General features: G+C 43.6%; 1 protein-coding gene across 1 annotated transcript in view; it reads left to right on the top strand.

Annotated features, from left to right (window-relative positions):
- Positions 1-18,639, top strand: part of OFCC1 (orofacial cleft 1 candidate 1) — a gene marked incomplete at its 5' end in the record, with an annotated part of 249,367 nt that overhangs the window by 22,254 nt on the left and 208,474 nt on the right. The window contains one exon of the mRNA XM_026647306.1: positions 9,839-10,024. Within this exon, the coding sequence (XP_026503091.1) occupies positions 9,839-10,024 (186 nt within the window). The remainder of the gene's footprint in view (positions 1-9,838; positions 10,025-18,639) is intronic.

The raw sequence follows: 18,639 nt of genomic DNA, 5'->3' as shown, positions 1-18,639 counted from the left end.
GGGGTTGTTGTCATGCAAGTAGCCAAGGCAATCGTGAAGGTACTGCTCCCAAAGGTAGTGACCCTGGGAAACGCGCAGGTCATCATAGATGGCTTTGCCGCGATGGGATTCCCAAACTGCGGTGGGGCTATCGATGGGACTCACATCCCTATCCTGGGACCGGACCACCAGGCCAGCCAGTACATCAATAGAAAGGGCTACTTTTCAATGGTGCTGCAAGCACTGGTGGACCATCGGGGACGGTTTACAAACATCTACGTCGGATGGCCGGGCAAGGTTCATGACGCTCGCGTGTTCAGGAACTCTGGTCTGTTTAGACGGCTGCAGGAAGGTATTTACTTCCCAGACCACAAAATAACTCTTGGGGATGTGGAGATGCCTACTGTCATCCTCGGGGACCCAGCCTATCCGCTAATGCCCTGGCTCATGAAGCCCTATACTGGCGCCCTGGACACAGAAAAAGAACTCTTCAACTACCGGCTGAGCAAGTGCAGAATGGTGGTGGAGTGTGCTTTTGGCCGTCTCAAAGGGAGATGGAGAAGCTTACTCACTCGCTGTGATCTCAGTGAAACCAATATCCCCATCGTTATTGCAGCTTGCTGTGTGCTCCACAATCTGTGTGAGAGCAAGGGGGAGACCTTTATGGCGGGGTGGGAGCTAGAGGCAAATAGCCTGGCTGCTGATTACGTCCAGCCAGACAGCCGGGCCATTAGAAGATCCCAGCGGGACGCCCTGTGCATCCGGGAGGCTTTGAAAGCTAGGTTCCTGAGTGAGCAGGGCAACCAGTGACTTTTCAGTTTGTGGACAGAAAAGCTGAACCTGCCCCCGTTTCTTTACCCAGTTCATTTTGACTATCCTCTCCAGTTACATACCCCCTTCACCCCCTTCCCCTTCCCAAAAAATAAAATCATTTCTATTTTGTTAATGAACACCGTTGTCTGTATTGCTGTTTTCGCGGGAATATTTTAAACCGGGGACGCAGACTGTGGCGGGGGGCGGGTTTAGTGTTCTGATGCAAATGATGCTTCTAAACTCCCGGAATGACAGGCTCCGCACTGGTGGACTGGTTATTTCAATGGAGCCTGCCAGCACTCCTGGGGGGGACTGTGTGTATGTGTCGGCTATGTGACTTTCTGGCAGGGGGGGTAGGGTTACAGATCCCCTGCTGCGTGGATCTGTGATCCAGGATAAGGACCGCTGCATAAGATCTGTAACTGCCCTCCCCTGCCACAAAGTCACAGAGCAACCCCCCCCCCCCAGAACATGAAAAACACCTCCCAGACTGACCAGGGTAACCAGTGACTGCACTGTGTATGTGTCCTGATGCTGGACCTGACACCGCCTCTGTACCCTGCTAAAGGTCACTGTCCTGTCCAATTACCAAGCCCCTTCCCCCTCTCCAGACAGACTCTCCCTCAAAAGAACCTGACTGAAACAGTAATGGACAGAAACAAACATTTTATTGCGAACCAGACATGAAACGTGGGGGGTGAAACTTGGACGGGGGCTTGTGTGAGGTGGGTAGGAAAGGACTTATGAAATTTTGGGGAATGTCAGCCTTCTAGTGCTAGAGCAGTCTGCAGGGGTTGACTGAAAGTTTTAACGGCCCTTGCCGCCCCTCCTTCTTTGGAGTTTGGGTGAGGGTGGTGTGGGACTTGGTGGCGGGTGAGGGCGGTTACAGATAGACTGCAGCGGGGCTCTGTCCTCCTGCCTCCGGTCTTGCAGAACATCCACAAGGCGCCGGAGCGTGTCCGTTTGCTCCCTCATTAGTCCAAGCAGCTTTTCAGTAGCCTGTTGGTCCTCCTGACGCCACCTCTCCTCCCGTTCCATGACTGCTCGGTGCATTTGTGACAAGTTCTCCCTCCACTGTGTCTGCTGGGCTGCCTGGGCTCGGGAGCATCCCATTAGTTCTGAGAACATGTCTTCACGCGTCTTCTTCTTCCTCCGCCTAATCTGCGCTAGCCTCTGGGAGTGTGCTGACAGGCTGGGTTGGGAGACAGTCGCAGATGTGTCTGTGTGAATTGTAAAAAGGGAGTGAATTCCTGAGACAGATAAATGAAATTGTATACAAAGAACCTAGTCTTTCTCTGTGAACAAGACCATGCACTGAACCTCTCACATGCGCACTCAGGACAAGGTCGAATTTTCGGCCGTCGCCTTCAGTGCCTGTGGACTTGCGGAGGTCTTGGAGTGTTCAGAGAACTGTGGCTGGAGACCTGAACTTCTGGAGCGGGCAATAATGGTAAGCCGCAGACTTGTGGCTGCTTAAAACTCCAGCAGTAGCACTGGCCTCCTTTCACATTGAAAGCAATGCCAGTCTCTGCTGCCAGCAATCAGGACAGCATCAACTCTGCCCCTGTCCCACCCCCTCGCGGCTGTCCCAGGGAAAGATCCCTGTATGCTGCCCCTCTCCCTCCACCGCGTGGCTGTAAAGCAGTCCCAATACTAACATTCCCCTCCCTAATTCAAAGCAGGGCGTCATGAGCGACATCACCCTCCTGAGGATCCCGGACACCCAGAGAGAACGCATGCTGCGGGAAAGCATGCAGAAACCGGGGCCGTATGCCGCCATGCTATGTCGTGCGATGATCCCGGAGTACTTGATTGTGGCGTGGAGGGGACATGTCTGCTACCACGGAGGGCCCACTAAGATCGCCCTACCCCGGAACCTGATCAACAGGCTTGAGCTCTACCTCCACGAGACCTACGAGGAGTTCTCCTACGAGGATTTCTCGTCGATCCCCGGCCACATTGACCGGATTTTCGCGTAGGTGCACTGGGACTTTGGAGTGGAGCGTCTTGGGCCTGGGAATCATGTAGTAACGGACATTGTGAAATTTTTTTAAAATACTTGGGACTAAATTGAGAAGAGCCTAAGACAGAGAAATCATGAAAACCCATTTGTTACCTTTGTAAATATTCCTGTTTTGTACCTGATTATTTTTTTACTAGTTTACAGCACTTTTATAAATATACATTGTTAATAGTATAAATATTACCGTTCTGCTTTAAATAAATGTTTACATGTTTACAGCACTTACTGCTTGATCCTTCCCCTGATTCTGTGTCCGGGGTAAGGGATGGGGACGGTTGGTACGGGATCTCGGTAAGGGTGATGAAGAGCTCCTGGCTGTCGGGGAAATCAGCGGTGCCAGCGCTGTCGACTGCCTCGTCCTCTTCATCTTCCCCGTCCGCTAACATGTCCGACGAGGAACCGGCCGCGGACAATATCCCATCCTCGGAGTCCACGGTCAGGGGTGGGGTAGTGGTGGCGGCCGCTCCCAGGATGGAATGCAGTGCCTCGTAGAAACGGGATGTGTGGGGCTGGGATCCGGAGCGTCCGTTAGCCTCTTTGGTTTTTTGGTAGCCTTGTCTCAGCTCCTTGATTTTCACGCGGCACTGCGTTGCATCCCGGCTGTAGCCTCTCTCTGCCATGGCTTTGGAGATCTTCTCGTAGATCTTAGCATTCCTTCTTTTGGAGCGCAGCTCTGAAAGCACGGACTCATCGCCCCACACTGCGATGAGATCCAAGACTTCCCGATCAGTCCATGCTGGGGCCCTCTTTCTATTAGATTGCACGGCCATCTCTGCTGGAGAGCTCTGCATAGTTGCCACTGCTGCTGAGCTCCCCTCGATGTCCAAAGAGGAACTGAGATTCAAACTGCCCAGACAGGAAAATGAAAATGAATTCAAATTTTCCCGGGGGTGTGGCTGGTCAGAGCATCCGAGCTCGGACTGCTGTCCAGAGCGTCAACAGAGTGGTGCACTGTGGGATAGCTCCCGGAGCTATTACCGTCGATTTCCATCCACACCTAGCCTAATTCGATATGGCCATGTCGAATTTAGCGCTAATCCTCTCGTTGGGGAGGATTACAGAAATCGATTTAAAGAGAGCTTTATGTCGAACTAAATGGCTTCCTGGTGTGGACGGGTGCAGGGTTAATTCGATATAACGGCGCTAAAGTCGACATAAAAGCCTAGTGTAGACCAGGCCTTAGTTTGACAATATTTATTTAACAGCCAATGACTGCACTGAATCATTACCTTCCCAACCCTTACATGTGGTGCATACCTGCTGCTCTTTTCTATTTCATTTAGGGTAGGTGTCCCACAATTGCAGGGTTGGCCTTGTCATTTTTCTCTTCATATGAAGCTTGTGCATATATGTGTGTGTGTGTGTTTTCTATTCTTACTGTCTTTACAGGGCTCCTGTGTTCTTTTGCAGTTACATCCAGGGTCTGGTCTAGAAGAGAGACAGAACAGGCAGTTGCCTAGGGCAGCCAAGCTTTAGGAGCAGCAACATGTTTTATGACTATTTAGTTTTTGAGTAACTTTGTTCTAGAAGAGGCAGACATTTTTCAGTTCGCCTAGGGTAGCAAAATCCCTTGAACTGGCACTGGCCATATGATTAATATCTTTGAAACCTATTTGGCTCCATTTTAAATGCAAGGAAAAGAAAGTGCAACTACCATAGCTAAATAAGTGCAGATAGTATAAGCAAAAACTGTTAACAGATTGTTAGCAAGCCCAGTATTGCTACATGCTAATGTGGTGTTCCATATTACTGAATAAGATCAAAGTATTGCTCCAAGTTGATTGTTGCTTTTATAATGTAATAACATATGGTAAAACAAAAACATGTTTTGCTGTGGTAAAGCATTCCATTCAACATTATTTCTATTGGAAATATTGGCTTTTGGGATCCTTCTGTGATACTTATAGGGCCTCCATTACTGTGGTATCTGAGCACCTCACAATCTTTAATCCATTTATTCTCACAACACTCCTGTGAAATAGTGCAGTACTGCTATCCTCATTTTACAGGGGATATGGGAAACTGGGGCATTAAGTGACTTGCCCAAAGACACACAGAAAGTCAGTGGCAAAGGAGGGAATTGAAGCCAGGTCTCCCTCAACCAGGCTAGTGCCCGGGCCACTGAACCACCTTCTGCTCTCTCACTGAGATACAGTACCATTTATCTTTACAGTGTGATATTAATGAGCTTCACCATCATGAGGAAGGAAAAAGCACTCATAGATTATCCTACAAGGAGAGGGAAGAACGTGGCTTATTCCATAGTTTTATATTTCAAGATATTTTGTCATTGAGTAACCTGGGAGTTACCCATGTAGTATATTTTCACAATTTATTAGATCACTAGATATTACAAACAACTGTAACAGCAGAGTATTAAAGAATGTTGTAAAATATGCAGTCCCTTAGTTAAAAATGGAGCCTAGTTGAAAATTTTGGATTCTGATCCAAACATCTGTAAAGTGATGACACTGCAATAAGCATACAATTACGATTAAGGTATTTTAGTGTCTAAAATCCTAGATTAGATTAAATTGATTTTAAAGGCATGTTTATCCCCCTCAGAGTATAACAGGAAAGAGTTAAGGTTGCTTGGATGCCTTAACTGTGCATTTCCATTCATTAACGTGTTTGGATTTCTTTTAAGAGTAATGGTAAAACTCAATCCCCTTGGTTTGTAATAGTTGTTTTTGAGGTAATTGTACAGTGTTTGCCCTGAAGTTACTAATATGTATTATTAACTGAAAATCTATTTTAATGTAGTTTTTGGTCTTAGAATTTCCCTTTAAAAAAATGTTTACAATATCATTCATGAATACTAAACCAGAAACCCAAAGAAAATGCTACTATGCAATATTTTTAATGATTTGAAGCTATATATTATCAACCTGAAAAATTAAATTGTAAGGGCAGGTTCACTGGTACACCACTCTAGCACAAAGAAGCTTGAGTGCACTGGCTAGTTAAGCTGGCTTTAGAGCAGGGGTCTCAAACTCAAATGACCACGAGGGCCACATGAGGACTAGTACATTGGCCCGAGGGCCGCATTTCCTGACACCTCCCCTCCGCTGCCCTTGGCCCCGCCCCCACTCCACCCCTTCCATGAGGCCCCGCCCCTGCCCCGCCTCTTCCCACCCCTTCCCTGCCCCCATTCCAACCCCTTCCCTGAAATCCCCACCCCAACTCTGCCCCCTCCCTGCCCCCAGGGGTGTGGTGGGGACTCAGGGCAGGGAGCTGGGGTGTGGGGTGCAGGAGGGGTGAGGGGTGCGGCAGGGGATCAGGGTGCAGAGTGCGGCAGGGGGCTCAGGGCAGGGGGTTCGGCTGCAGGAGGGGTTTGGGGGGTGGGCTCCGGCCCGACGTGCACCGGGGCAGGGCAGGTTGCCTGCCTGCCTGCCCGCCCTGCCCCCGCGCCGCTCCGTGAAGCGGACAGAACCTGGGGAAGGAGGGGCGCAGGGGTGTGTGTGGCTGTTGCTTCAGGCACCGCCCCCAGCAGCTCCCATTGGCCGCGAATGGGGAACCGCGGCCAATGGGAGCTGCTGGGGGCGGTGCCTGAAGCAACAGCCACACACACCCCTGCGCCCCTCCTTCCCCAGGTTCCGTCCGCTTCCCGGAGCGGCGCGGGGGCAGGGCAGGCAGGCAGGGAGCCTGCCCTGCCCCCAGTGCGCGTCAGGCCGGAGCCGCTCTAGGTAAATGCTGGGGGAGGGCGGGGGGGGCCACGAGGAGCTCGCGGGCCGCAGAAAATAACCCCACGGGCCGCATGCGGCCCCCGGGCCACGTGTTTGAGACCCCTGCTTTAGAGCTACTTTACATTAACAGATCCATGCAAAACAGCTGAGGTGTACTGGTGAATCTGGCCTTCTAATTGATTTATTGGTTTAGATTAAGGGCTGTGATACTGAGACTGGAGCTGTGTGAAAGGGGGACAAGAGAAGTCCAATGTCTCTGTATTTTACGTGCTCCCCCTATCCTCCTGCCTCAGTTTCCTTGGCAGTGATGCCTTGGTGCTCAGTAAAACTGAGGCAGCAGTACCAGGGGCTGGCTATCAAGCACTGATGTCTCATGGAACTTTTAAAGAGCAGCAATAGCTGTGCTAAGTATTCTACCAATAAGAACACTTGACACATCTGTCAAGTCTCTCTCATACCACTGAGTCATTATGACCTATGGAATTGTTGCATGCACATTATCTGCATGGGAAGGATGGTGATTGATTGAGTTACCTCTGATGTCACAGTGTCCCCACTTAAGAATTGCCTGAAAGGTTGACCTGACCCTGGTCATAGCCTATTATAATCATAACAATTAACGAAAGCAATTGTTAATAACATACATTAATTATAATTATTCAACTATAACCCATGCAAGAATAATGTAAACTACACAGAAAGTTTTATGATCATTCAAGATAAAAAAAAAAACTGGCACAGTTCCTAAAATCTTAAATGACCCACTTTTTAACTAATTTAAACTGCTCAACTAATCAGTGGATTTATTTATGAATTCTCTGAATACTCTCTGTATTCAAAGACTAAGTGCTGTATGTCTGGGGAGGGTACATTGTGTTTTTCGTATGTAACGAGGTGGAATCCTTAGTTTACTCAACCATAACTTTGGAGTCTTGACCGGAGTCCGCATAATGACATTTTCTCCGTCATCTTGTGGGTCAGTTCAGACAAATGGGTACCTACGGGTAGACTAATACAGGAAATCAAAGCGTTTTGTAATGCCAACATAAAAGGGACTAGCTCTGGCTGAGCAACCCAGTTCATTTCCTGTCTCTATCAGGCAGAACTTCTCTTCTGACTAGCTGAACTAACCTTCGTGCCGTTAAGTTCTTTTCATCAAATACTTTCCTAATCTTAACCGTAATTTAGCAGTATATTTTTAGTAGGTACTTCTCTTGAGAGGACTCTTTAAAATTGCTCTCTCTCTCTCCTTTCACTCTCTTCCAGAACACACAGTTCAGATCAGCCCAACATATTCCACCAAAAATAAATACAGTAGATTATAGATCCAACAAAATAAAGAAATAAAGCTAACCACAAATAGAAAAAAAATCAGAATGGATTTAGAGAGGGGGTGCATTCACAGACTGGATGTTTTTATTTTCATGCTAATGTACAGGCATTTGCCTGAATATGCTCACAGAATTTGATATAAGAATGTAACATACTCGGCCAGATCCTCAGTTTGTATAAACTGGCATAGCTCCAATGAAACCCCACTAATTTACATCAGCTGAAGATCAGGCACACTGAGTACAACACAGAGAGAGTTTAAGGGAACACCTAATGTTGCATCCTTTGCTGTGGGCAGTGTTTTCTTTTACAGCATTTCCTGGATTTTCTCTCTTCTTGCCAAACCCTTAATGCTACAGTAAATTGAAATGTAAATATCGTTTTGTTTTTGCAGTTAATAGTTGTAGGTCAAATCACTTTTCATTAGGCTTGTAAGAAGCTACATGAAGAGATTCTATGTACCCTAAGGTAATGGCTTTAGTTGTTTATATTTACTGTACACTTCCCCCCCCAACATGATTTTAAATTTGTATCCTGTTGTAATTAAATTAAAAAAACACACTGCTTCCTGTGTGTTGGTGGCACAGAGGTGATTTAAGTACTTGGGAGCCTCCACAATTAAAGTCATTCAACAATGAGTAGTGAACAAAACTGCAAATTTTAATAGCCTTATTTTATCTTTCCTTTTCTGGTCTTCATTAGAGAATGAAAGACTTCAAAGGGAAGTGAGAAAAATCTTTTAAGTGCTTTTATGTCTGAAGATGGACTGAGAGACAGACAGATAGCTAGATATGAAGTTTTCTTGCAGAGAAAGAGAAACACAGAAGTACAAAAACAAGCATTTGTCTGCAGATAAATGAAGCAAACAAGACAAAGTGAGATGTGGACAACCTGGTAGCTGTCATGTCTTAGTGATCCTAATGTGGAAAAATGAGCAAAAGAGTCCTCTTTATTATTTGTGTCCAAAACTAGTATTAGTGCTCCAGCAGATATGAATGAGAGGATATTCTGGGGAGCAACATATCGAATCATATTGAAAACACCAAAAAACATATTTCCTTTAACATACACTTTCTGAATAAATAGAATGTTTGGGGTTATTTGTTTGTTTGTTTGACAGCATATAGTACTAAGTGTCTAAAGACTGTGGGCTGAATACTACTTTTAGGGCTTATCTACACTGCCCTGCAGTTTGGTCTATGGGGGTGTGAATAACAGTGCGCACCAAAGTGCTGCACTGTAACTCCCCCGTGTAGATGCTGTGGGTGAGAACTAAAAGGTTCCTAGGTCAGGTTAAAGTGGCCCTCTTCAAATAGCCCTACATTAATGTGAACTAGTAACCTGTTATTTCGCGTCCGCAGTGTCCACATGGGGGAGTTACAGCGCAGCATGTTGATGTGTACTGCTGTTCACATCCCTGTAGTCCAAACTGCAGGCCACTGTAGACATCACCTTAATTATACCCATACAACCCCACTGAAGTTAGCTAGCTTGCACAGGTGTAACTAAGAACAGAATTAGGCCCAATTAATTAAACAGGAGCTGAGTGTGCATGGCTGAGGGTAGAATTTGATCCTCCAAGATGAGGTGAAATTATTAGAATGAGCCCTCCTAAGAATTCCTTCAAATAGGAATTATTTTTATAGTTCCATAATCCTGCCAGTGAAAGTCAATCCTGGTTCCAATTCATTTAACATCACTAGACTTACACTAGAGATGAAATGACCCTGTATGTGTAAAACCTCTTTCTGGATTGTGACTTAATAAATAATTTAAAAAACAAAGTGACCAACACAGCTTTGCATTCATATAAACCTATGCTGCTATTAAGGATAGTTTTTCTGATTATGAAATTTGGAATCTATATGTTGCCGAATGTTTTAATGTTATTGTGTTCTTTTCATGGCATTGATAGTTGTCATAAAGCTAGGTGGCCCACAAAGTACTAATCAATGAACTAAATGCCATTAAGTAAAAAATAATCTGCCACTTTTGTTTCAAGCAGCTCATGTCATCTGTGAAGATTTCTCAGATTCAGTAAGGCCTGTCAGCTTCACTAAGACACTTGACCTTCGCAAGGAGGTTGAAGATGAAGGGATTTCTCCGTATATTGAACAGTTTGAGAAAGATGTTCAGGATGACATAATTCTGCTTGGCAGCTTTGCACTGGAACAGGTCAGAGTTAAGAACTGTAAGACAATTTCATTGTTTGCTTCATAGCATGATATTGACTTTTCAACCTTGTACACCACCGATCTATTTCATTGGCCAATGACACGCATATTGACAGGATAAAGATTACCCACTTAATTGTCTTGCTTTATTTCATTGGAATTTTACTAAGGTAACTAAATTTCACTAAATTAATACCTTTATCCTTACCTCTGTCTTAGTGTGAATAAAAATAACCTCCTTTACTGATTCTTTCCTATGCCTCTAGCTATTGAATAATTAAGGTTACAGTGGGGTTTGAATCATAAGCCCAATTTTCATCCTTCCCCGCCCCCGCAAATAAAGGTATATTTATATTAATCTACAGAATAAGAAAGTTAGGTTTGGGAACAAGAAAGAAAATTTGAAGGAAATTGACAAGGGGTTCCTCAATTCTAAAGATAGAAATGTTCACCAGAGTCCAAAAAAACCCCTCTTCCAACTTTCTTTTGCCTTTTTGTAGCCAAAAGAGAGAGAGCGGATGATAGAAAAGTTAGTTTACTGGACTCATGTGTGGCGACGAAAAAGGAAGGAGACAGAAAGCCAGGTTAGGGTAGCCGAAAAGCCAAAAAGCCTCAAAAGCCTCCCAGGAAAACTTTCCTGGGGTTTTTATTCTTTCTACCTCTCTGCTTACAACACTTCTAAGTGGTTAGATTCTTGCGCATAGGGGGAGTGTACAGTGTACAACAACATAAGATAACAAACCCATATCTTGTGCACGTGAAAGCAAGCTGCGAGGGTGATGATCAAGTCAGCCAGTAAATTTCCTAATCACAGACGCTGGGGTGAAGGTCACTCCTGCCTCGTAGCCCCAGACACAGTGTGCCGCATCTGTGGGCTGGCGATTCGGGAGCTATGCGTCCCTACACTCATGTTGTCAAAGGTTAGATTTTCAGAGGCTAAATGGTAGTTGTGGGTACCATTTGTGCCTCTGAAAGTCTCACCCCAAATCTAGTGCACACAAGCAAAGATTAATGGATTAATCTATCATTTAAAAAAAAATTAGTAACATGAGAATGGTTCGTTGGCTCTGATGGGCTTAAAGAAGGCTGCCAAGTGAGGGATGGTGACCTAAGCTTTTATTTTTAAAAAGTAAGTTTCTAGACCTTTTCATTATAGAAATAGACTTCAACAATTACATTTATTGGATTAATCTATTTGGTGAGAGGGATTCCTCCCTAATCTGCTGTCTCCCCCTGCTGGTTCCTTTACCTCCTTCCTGCAGACCTCTTGAGGTGTTTGCATCCTGTGGAATTTAGGATGTGCACAAGAAGACGTGTTGCACAGATCATGAAGCATGGGGTGGAACATGGAGAACATGGATGGTGCCCACAGACTGGGGAACAATGGAGTAGAGAGCAAAAGGGGACAGTGGATATGGGAAGTCTGGGAGCAGCAGAACAGGGGGCATTGTTCCTTTTCTACAGACTTTGTAGGTGCATAGAGGGTTCCCACCCTCAGCAAGCTTTAATATAGTTGTTGGGATCCCTCCCAACTATCACTTACCCTCTTGATACTCAGCTGATCCTGAAGGGTTGTCACCTTTTTTATAAACGTATTGGTAAATAGGTTCATTGAGAGGCTGATAATCCTATTTAAGCTCATTTTAGCATTTAGCAATTGTAGCTTTCTAGGGACAAACAAGCTTCCTAAGGAGGTTGAAGGTTTGTAGGAACCCATTGAACATTTGCAAGATGGAAGCTAGGGGGACCCCCACAAGCTTCCAAATGCTTGCAGGCGGTGTGGATTGGAATGACACTGAATAAAACTCCTAAGGCTTTCTATGGGGCTAATGTTTTTACCCAGGTGGCCATCTTCTGTACACATCTAAGGAGAAGAGGCCTTTTTCTGTGGCTCCCAGGAAGTATGTGAGAGACAGGGACTTTGCTCCGGGAGTTACAGGAAGGAGGAGAATGCCTCTTTCAGTCCCATATTAGAACTATGTGTTTTTGGGTCTTTTTTTTTAAAGACCACCCTAGGGTATTGCTAGACTTTTACTGCTCCCCGCCTTAACTTCAGCTTGATAAAGATTTTTTGTTTGGAATCAAATTACTTTTATATTATCTGATTTGATTGGGGAAGTAGCCTATAAATCTGATTTGGAATTATGGATAAAAGCTTTGTAACTGACAAGGGAACATTTGAATCCACATGTTGTACACACTATCAGTTTATTAGTTCTTAATAAGCACCAGTGGAAAGAGATAATTATTTAACTGGGTTTTTAGCTTTTTTTATGGAAGACTGAGTTGATTTGTTACCTACCTTTAAATAGGGACTCAAGGTATTCTATTCCATTCCATAGATGAAGTCCTGATTCCACAGATGAAGTACATCATAGATGAAGTAGATTTTCTACCTCTCTTAATTCTGTCCCTCCATGTTTCCTATTTTGTAACCCCATCCCACTCTGATGCATCATCAGCAGTAACAATTCAGAACAGAAATTAACTCTACATCTAAGGAGATTAACAATAGGGTCACTGCAAAATTCCTACTGCTCTGTGGCTGGCCACCATAAATATTGGAGATCTGTGATATCTGTGCCTTTCCTTTCCCTGGAACCATCAGTGCCATGTCCATGACGCGCTTAGTCCCTGCCGGTCAAAGATATAAGGTAGTTTTGGATATTACACTGTCAACTATCAAGACTCCTGTAGCTGTTGTGTCACACTAGTATTCAGACATTTGGGTAAGCATGTGACTGTCCACTGTTTCCTTTAATGGATTATCTTTCCACAATCTTTAGTATATAAATATATCCTTCTTAGAGCTTGTCTACATGGGAACCTTTACTAAAGTTAATCAGAATTAACTTTCAAAGTGGATTAGTTAAACCACATTAAACCTTTGTGTAGATCTTTTTATTCAGAATGAAAGTGTCCTTAATTCAATTTAACCAAATTATGGGCTTGTCTACGTGGAGCAGTAATGCGTATAGAGGGGTGTGATGTCTAAAGTGCACTAACATATTATGCATTAATTGGCCCATGTAGGCCTTGCTGATATGACCTAAAACTTCCCTTGTGCACTTTAATGTAGTGCTGTTAATGTAGTACAGTACCACATTAATGTGCACTAGGGAACTTTTAGTTCATGCCAGCAGGGTCTATGCGGACCAATTAATGTGCAACACGTTAGTGTGCTTTGGAAATCAGACCCCCATGGAGCTCATTACTGCTCTGTGTAAACAAGCCCTCAGGCCACTTTAATTCTGAATAAGAGCATCCACACAGGGTTTTAATATGGTTTAACTAATCAACTTTAAATTCACACCTTTAGTTAATTTGGATTAATTTGCTTGAGTGTCTCTGTGTAGACAAGCCATCAGGTGCAGTGCTTAGGTTACTTCAAGGGACTTGTATTTTCAATTTGTGCTGAACTTCTTCAGAAACACCACCATTGTACACAACAAGTACAACTTTTGCTAGTCCATTTGGTCTATATTTATTGTTTTGGAGAAGCTCTCTTTTTCTTTTGTCAGTCTCTTCTAACAGTATTACTGCAGCAAATTTACAAAACAATGCAAAAATGTTTGGTATTTACTTATCTCTGTAAAAAAACAAACAAACAAAAAATTCCATTTCCTTTTGCAGGTCTAGAAACCAATAGATGTGCTTTAGCCAGCGTAATTTATGATAAATTAATTTAATCTACACATAATGACATAAGTGAGCCTGAAACAAGCTTCTATCAATTTTTGCCTTTGGAGGTAACATAATATTTTCAAATGTCGACCAAACTGAGTAATTAATCCCCAGGCTGAGCAAATGAGCATAATAGACATCTCCCACACATTCCTTTGAATTGACAAAATGAGAACAAAAATGTGGCAGCCCAAGGGTTAAAAATATATCTGCCATACAAAGCAGTGGTTTACAGTGTTAATACATGAGATTAGTCTTACACACAAGGTTCAGAAATAGAGCAGAGTTATACTGTTTTCTTTTATGCTGCCAAAAATTCTCTCTGATGAGCCATCTGATTTCCACAGGAGCTTTGCTGGCGGCAGCTGTAACAAGCTATATATTCTTTAGTTCATTGTGTTTATTTGCCTATTCTTAGCTTCACAGCATGTTGGCGGTTTTTGTTTTAAGAAATGATTCATTGCATAATATCACTAGAGTTAAGAAAATAAAAATTGGAGTTGCACCCCCACCTTTTCCAAAAGATCATGTTTGGTTTTAGCTCTGGAACTTTAAGTTGCACAGTTACTCCATGCACTGCTTTGTAAACACAAGGGTTAACAATATCTCTAGGAAGGCAAAACATACTGTAAAGTGAAGCCTGCCAGTGTCCTTTGAAGGTAGTATTATGGAGATGCTGGTACACTGTTAATAAACCTACCTGAGAATGTTTAATTTGGACTGAGAAAAATTGTTTCCTGTGGCCGTATATGTAGCCCTAATGACTTTACAAGAGTTCTAATAATGTTTGCTTTTAATGAGGAAAAATAAACTGTACTAGGAGAAAATCTTTTCAGTAGGACTGCATTGGGATCATGGCCTAGCAAGTACATCCCAGACAGGGTACATGTAAAGCTACAGAAAGACATCTGTAGCATGACAATGAAAGGCCGTCCCTAAACATGTAGAGCTTAATCCTGCAGGTTGCTGAGCAGTGTGGAGAGAATTGCAGAGAGGAAATACAAGGTACTGGCACTTAGTGTTTGCTCAGCACCTTTGCACAGGGGCAAGAAGCTTCCTCATTGTGTGGAGGAATATGCACGGCTTGATAACATGTGAAAAGCTGTATGCCTATGTTGAACCGAGTGCTGGTGAGTAGGGGCAAGATTGGCCATGATTCAAAGCAGAGTGAGGCTTTGACTGGGCATAATTGCACGGGCATGAATGTAAATGATGTATATAGGGCCATTTCTAGGATTTTCACTGACTCCTACTGCCACACAGTAGGAGTGGCTTATTCAAGGTTGCATAAGATGTGCACGTAGAAGAAATTGACAGCAAGGGAAGTCACTGATAGAAAAGCTTTATGAAGGTTCTAGGAAAATAGATTTATTATTGCCAGCTGTTCAATTGCTCATGATATATGTTTGACAAATGTTCTTGCTGATCCACCAGCCTGCAGCACCCACTCCCCTCAATTTACTTCAACTTGTTATATACAATAAAGCGCTTTGGTCAATATCCTTACCATTGGATCAACACTATTTACTCACACCTTTTATCTGCATCTTTGCCACTGTCACTAGATCAGATTCTGTGTGGTGTGTTGAACACCTCCCAGGATTGGTCCTGAAACCATATTCTCCCTTCACATACATGACTTCACTGGGGACACACAAATGTATCTGAAGGTATGATATGGATTTTGCTTTTTTAATGACAAAGGGTTGATTTCTAACAGTAGGAAGTGGACTCTTTGTTGCTGGTGTATAATAATAAAAATACTTTGCATTTCTATAGTGCCTGTCAACCGTGGATCTCAAAATACTCTTCAAAATTTAGTTAACAAAGCTCCTGAATGCCTCTGTGAAGGAAGCAAGTATTATCTCATTTGATTCTACAGTGAGTATCAAAAATGGTCCAATGGAAGTCATGAATGAAAACTCCTTTGCTCTAACAACTAGTCTAGCTTCCTGTCTTGTCATGGAGGCAGGGTTCGATTAAGAAAAACAAAACATGAGTTAAACTCGGTTTTGGTTTTCCAAAAAAACACAAGTAAAACTTAGTTCCGTTGAAGTCAATGGCAACACTCCCACTGACTTCAGTAGGGCCAGAATTTCACCCCACATTGGTTAAAAGATTTGTTTTGGGTGCTTTGCAGGACTGAGGCCAAAAGCATGATGTAAAGTTTGTTTGTCTCTCCAGTCCCATTCACTTCAATGGGTTCATTATTATGTCATATAAATTGTGGTAGCATCTACAGGCCTCAAACAGTCAAGACCCCATTGTGTTAGGCATTGTACAATCACATAGTACATGATAGTCCTTTGACTACTCCAGAGAATAGTGCGTTACACATGTATGTCCTTAAGTACTTTGCAGGATTGGATACTTGCCTCATTCCCAAACCTGACAAAATCTGAAATGTATGGCCAGTCCGCTGCCATCCAACTATCCATGTGCACCCTGCTGACATGCATTATCAGTTTGTTGGAGTGCTTTACTCTAGTCCATCTTGAAACAGGACTAGCTCAAAGAGCATCAAGGAGTAACAGGATTTTTTTTTTCTTCCTCCAGCTGTGTGTCACATCAGGAATCAGTAAATGCTTTGCTTTTACCTTTCTTTTTTCAGTTTGGAAATGTTGATCATGTTGACGTCAGGAGTAGTATAAAGTTTCTCTGGTTAACATAGAGTCAGTAATGCCTGACAAATAATAGTACGTTGTGTATCGAATTTTAACAAAATCCTGACCTCAGAAGACTCCCCCTTCCTTAAAAAAGGGGATTGGACCATAAGTAAAATTATAAAAATGTTATTTTTAAAAATTATTTATGTTTAGAAGGTGCCCATCACTGTGGTGCCTAGGCACCTGGAATTTGGATATAACACCTCCTCCACCGTTGCACTTTTAATTCCTCGTATGATTATTTTGCTACGTGTGTTTGCATGAATTAAAGGCAAGTAAATATTTGAATGGAGGTCACGCAATGAAGGGAAAAATATTCTTTTGTTTTCCACTAAAAGAGGACTGTCTTTGTGTTTTCACTGTGTACAGAGTATGCCCCTAGGCCATATAGTATTCAAAAACATGTAAGTGTGCACCTTTTTTTTTTTATACCAAGATCAGAAGGCAATTAAATAATGAAAGCAATTCTTGACATTCTACTGAGCTGGGACAATGGATCCTACAGCTACTGTAAATGATGGTACTGCATTTGCTGCTGCTTAAAGACATCTGACTGGTCAGCTCTCTGCCTCATTATCCTAAACTAAAGGAAGTCTATTTTCATGGTTCAATAGAGAGAAGCAATTGAAAAGATTCATCAAAGAGAATTAGTGATTGTCAAGTCCTGCTGAAGTTTAAGTGACTTCATAAAACACTGACCACCTGTTAAAACAGACAGAGCCCATATGATGATGATTCCCGGCACACTTTGATGCACAAAAATGTAAAAATCGTTACAATGAATACAGTCTTACGTGACCACTCCTGGATTCCTGTTTCTTGACCTGACATACAGCTGGGAGCCTGGAAACCCTCGGAATCCTGACTGGAGACAGAGATGCCAGGCTGTCAGCTGCATGGCAGGAAGTAGACACCTTAGGAAGCCTCAATTTTGCATTGAAAAGTTGAAACAAAGTATATTGCTTTAATTTTATATAATGTTTTTCTAAGCAAACTCGTGGCATTCCCATTCCATGGGGAAATGTGAGCTTTTGGTCCAATGCAGAACATTTCCCCCCCCCCCCAAATGTCCCATACACCAGGAAATCTGGGTTCTGCCCAACCCAACATGTTAGGTATACTCAGCCCATGCTATGATACAACTTCTCATTTCAGTATTTTGGGAAGCACTGAACGCTGAGTGTGCAAAGTGGGTATATGGAAAATGATGAGGCTTTACTTTTCAGCTAAAAATGTAAAGCAGATTTTGTAATTTTGATCCATGGTGGGGGTTGGTGGAGAAGAGCTGGGGGTAAAGTTCTATTCTACAGGGAGAATAAATGATTGTATGTGGCAACTTGTCATTTTGAATATTCCGTGGCAGACAAATATAGAGCACCCTGTAGTTAAAGCAAACAGTAGCAGCAAACAGGGGAGTTTTGTGAGGGTGTTCTCCAAGTGACAGAAGAGAGACTACGTGACCCTTGGGGTGAGCTTGTCTGTTTGTTTGTTGCATTCTTGCTTGCTGTGTACTTGCTTGATTAAAGAGTATAGCGTGGTCCATTATGGGGGCTGTGGGCTGAGCCAAGTGCCCTGCTAGGCTAGGCTGATAGCTTACTGAGGCTCTAGCCGGCTATCCTTTGGTCCCTAATCCCTTGAAAAGGAGGCAGGGCTAACTCAGGGAGAACAGGTTTAAAAAGCCAGCTCCTAAGTGACAGAGGAGCTAGTAAATGGGAGTTTTGCGAGGGAGTTTAGAGAGGGAGCGTGAGAGGTAATTTCACCTAACAAACATACTCTAAACTTAGGCCATCCCCCGAAAAACCCCAACAGTCCCAAAAGGGTAAAAATAACATAGGGGGAAGTCCAGCACCAGAGTGGGGGCTATCCAGTTTATTGCAATGGACGCATGTGGGCAAGGTGGCATACGTGTGCATTCAATGGAAGCAACTCCTGGCCCTCAGAGATGGAGTACGGGCTCTTGAGACCAGAGTGGCTGAACTAGAAGAGGTAAGGGAAACAGAGGTACATAGAGGAGACTTTCAGAAACACAATAAAGCAGTGCCCCCAGCCTGGCAGCCTCTGTGCTGTTGAAGAGGAGGAAGGTCTTGGGGAAAGAGAACATCAAGCTGCAGTGGAGGGAAACAATCCCATTGTTGGGAACCTCCTTCCAAATAATGTCATGGTATCTTCTTGCACTGTGGATACCCCTCGAGAGGAGGGAACCCCGGTTATTAGGAACAAACAGACAATAGTAATGGGGAATTTGATTATTAGAAATCTAGATAATTGAATTTGTGATGACC

This window comes from Terrapene carolina, unplaced genomic scaffold (genome assembly GCF_002925995.2).
Source record: "Terrapene carolina triunguis isolate 2854851 unplaced genomic scaffold, T_m_triunguis-2.0 Scaffold58, whole genome shotgun sequence".
NCBI lineage: Eukaryota > Metazoa > Chordata > Testudines > Emydidae > Terrapene > Terrapene triunguis.
The sequence above is the reverse complement of the archived record's forward strand: the minus strand, read 5'-3'. Positions and strand labels throughout refer to the sequence as shown.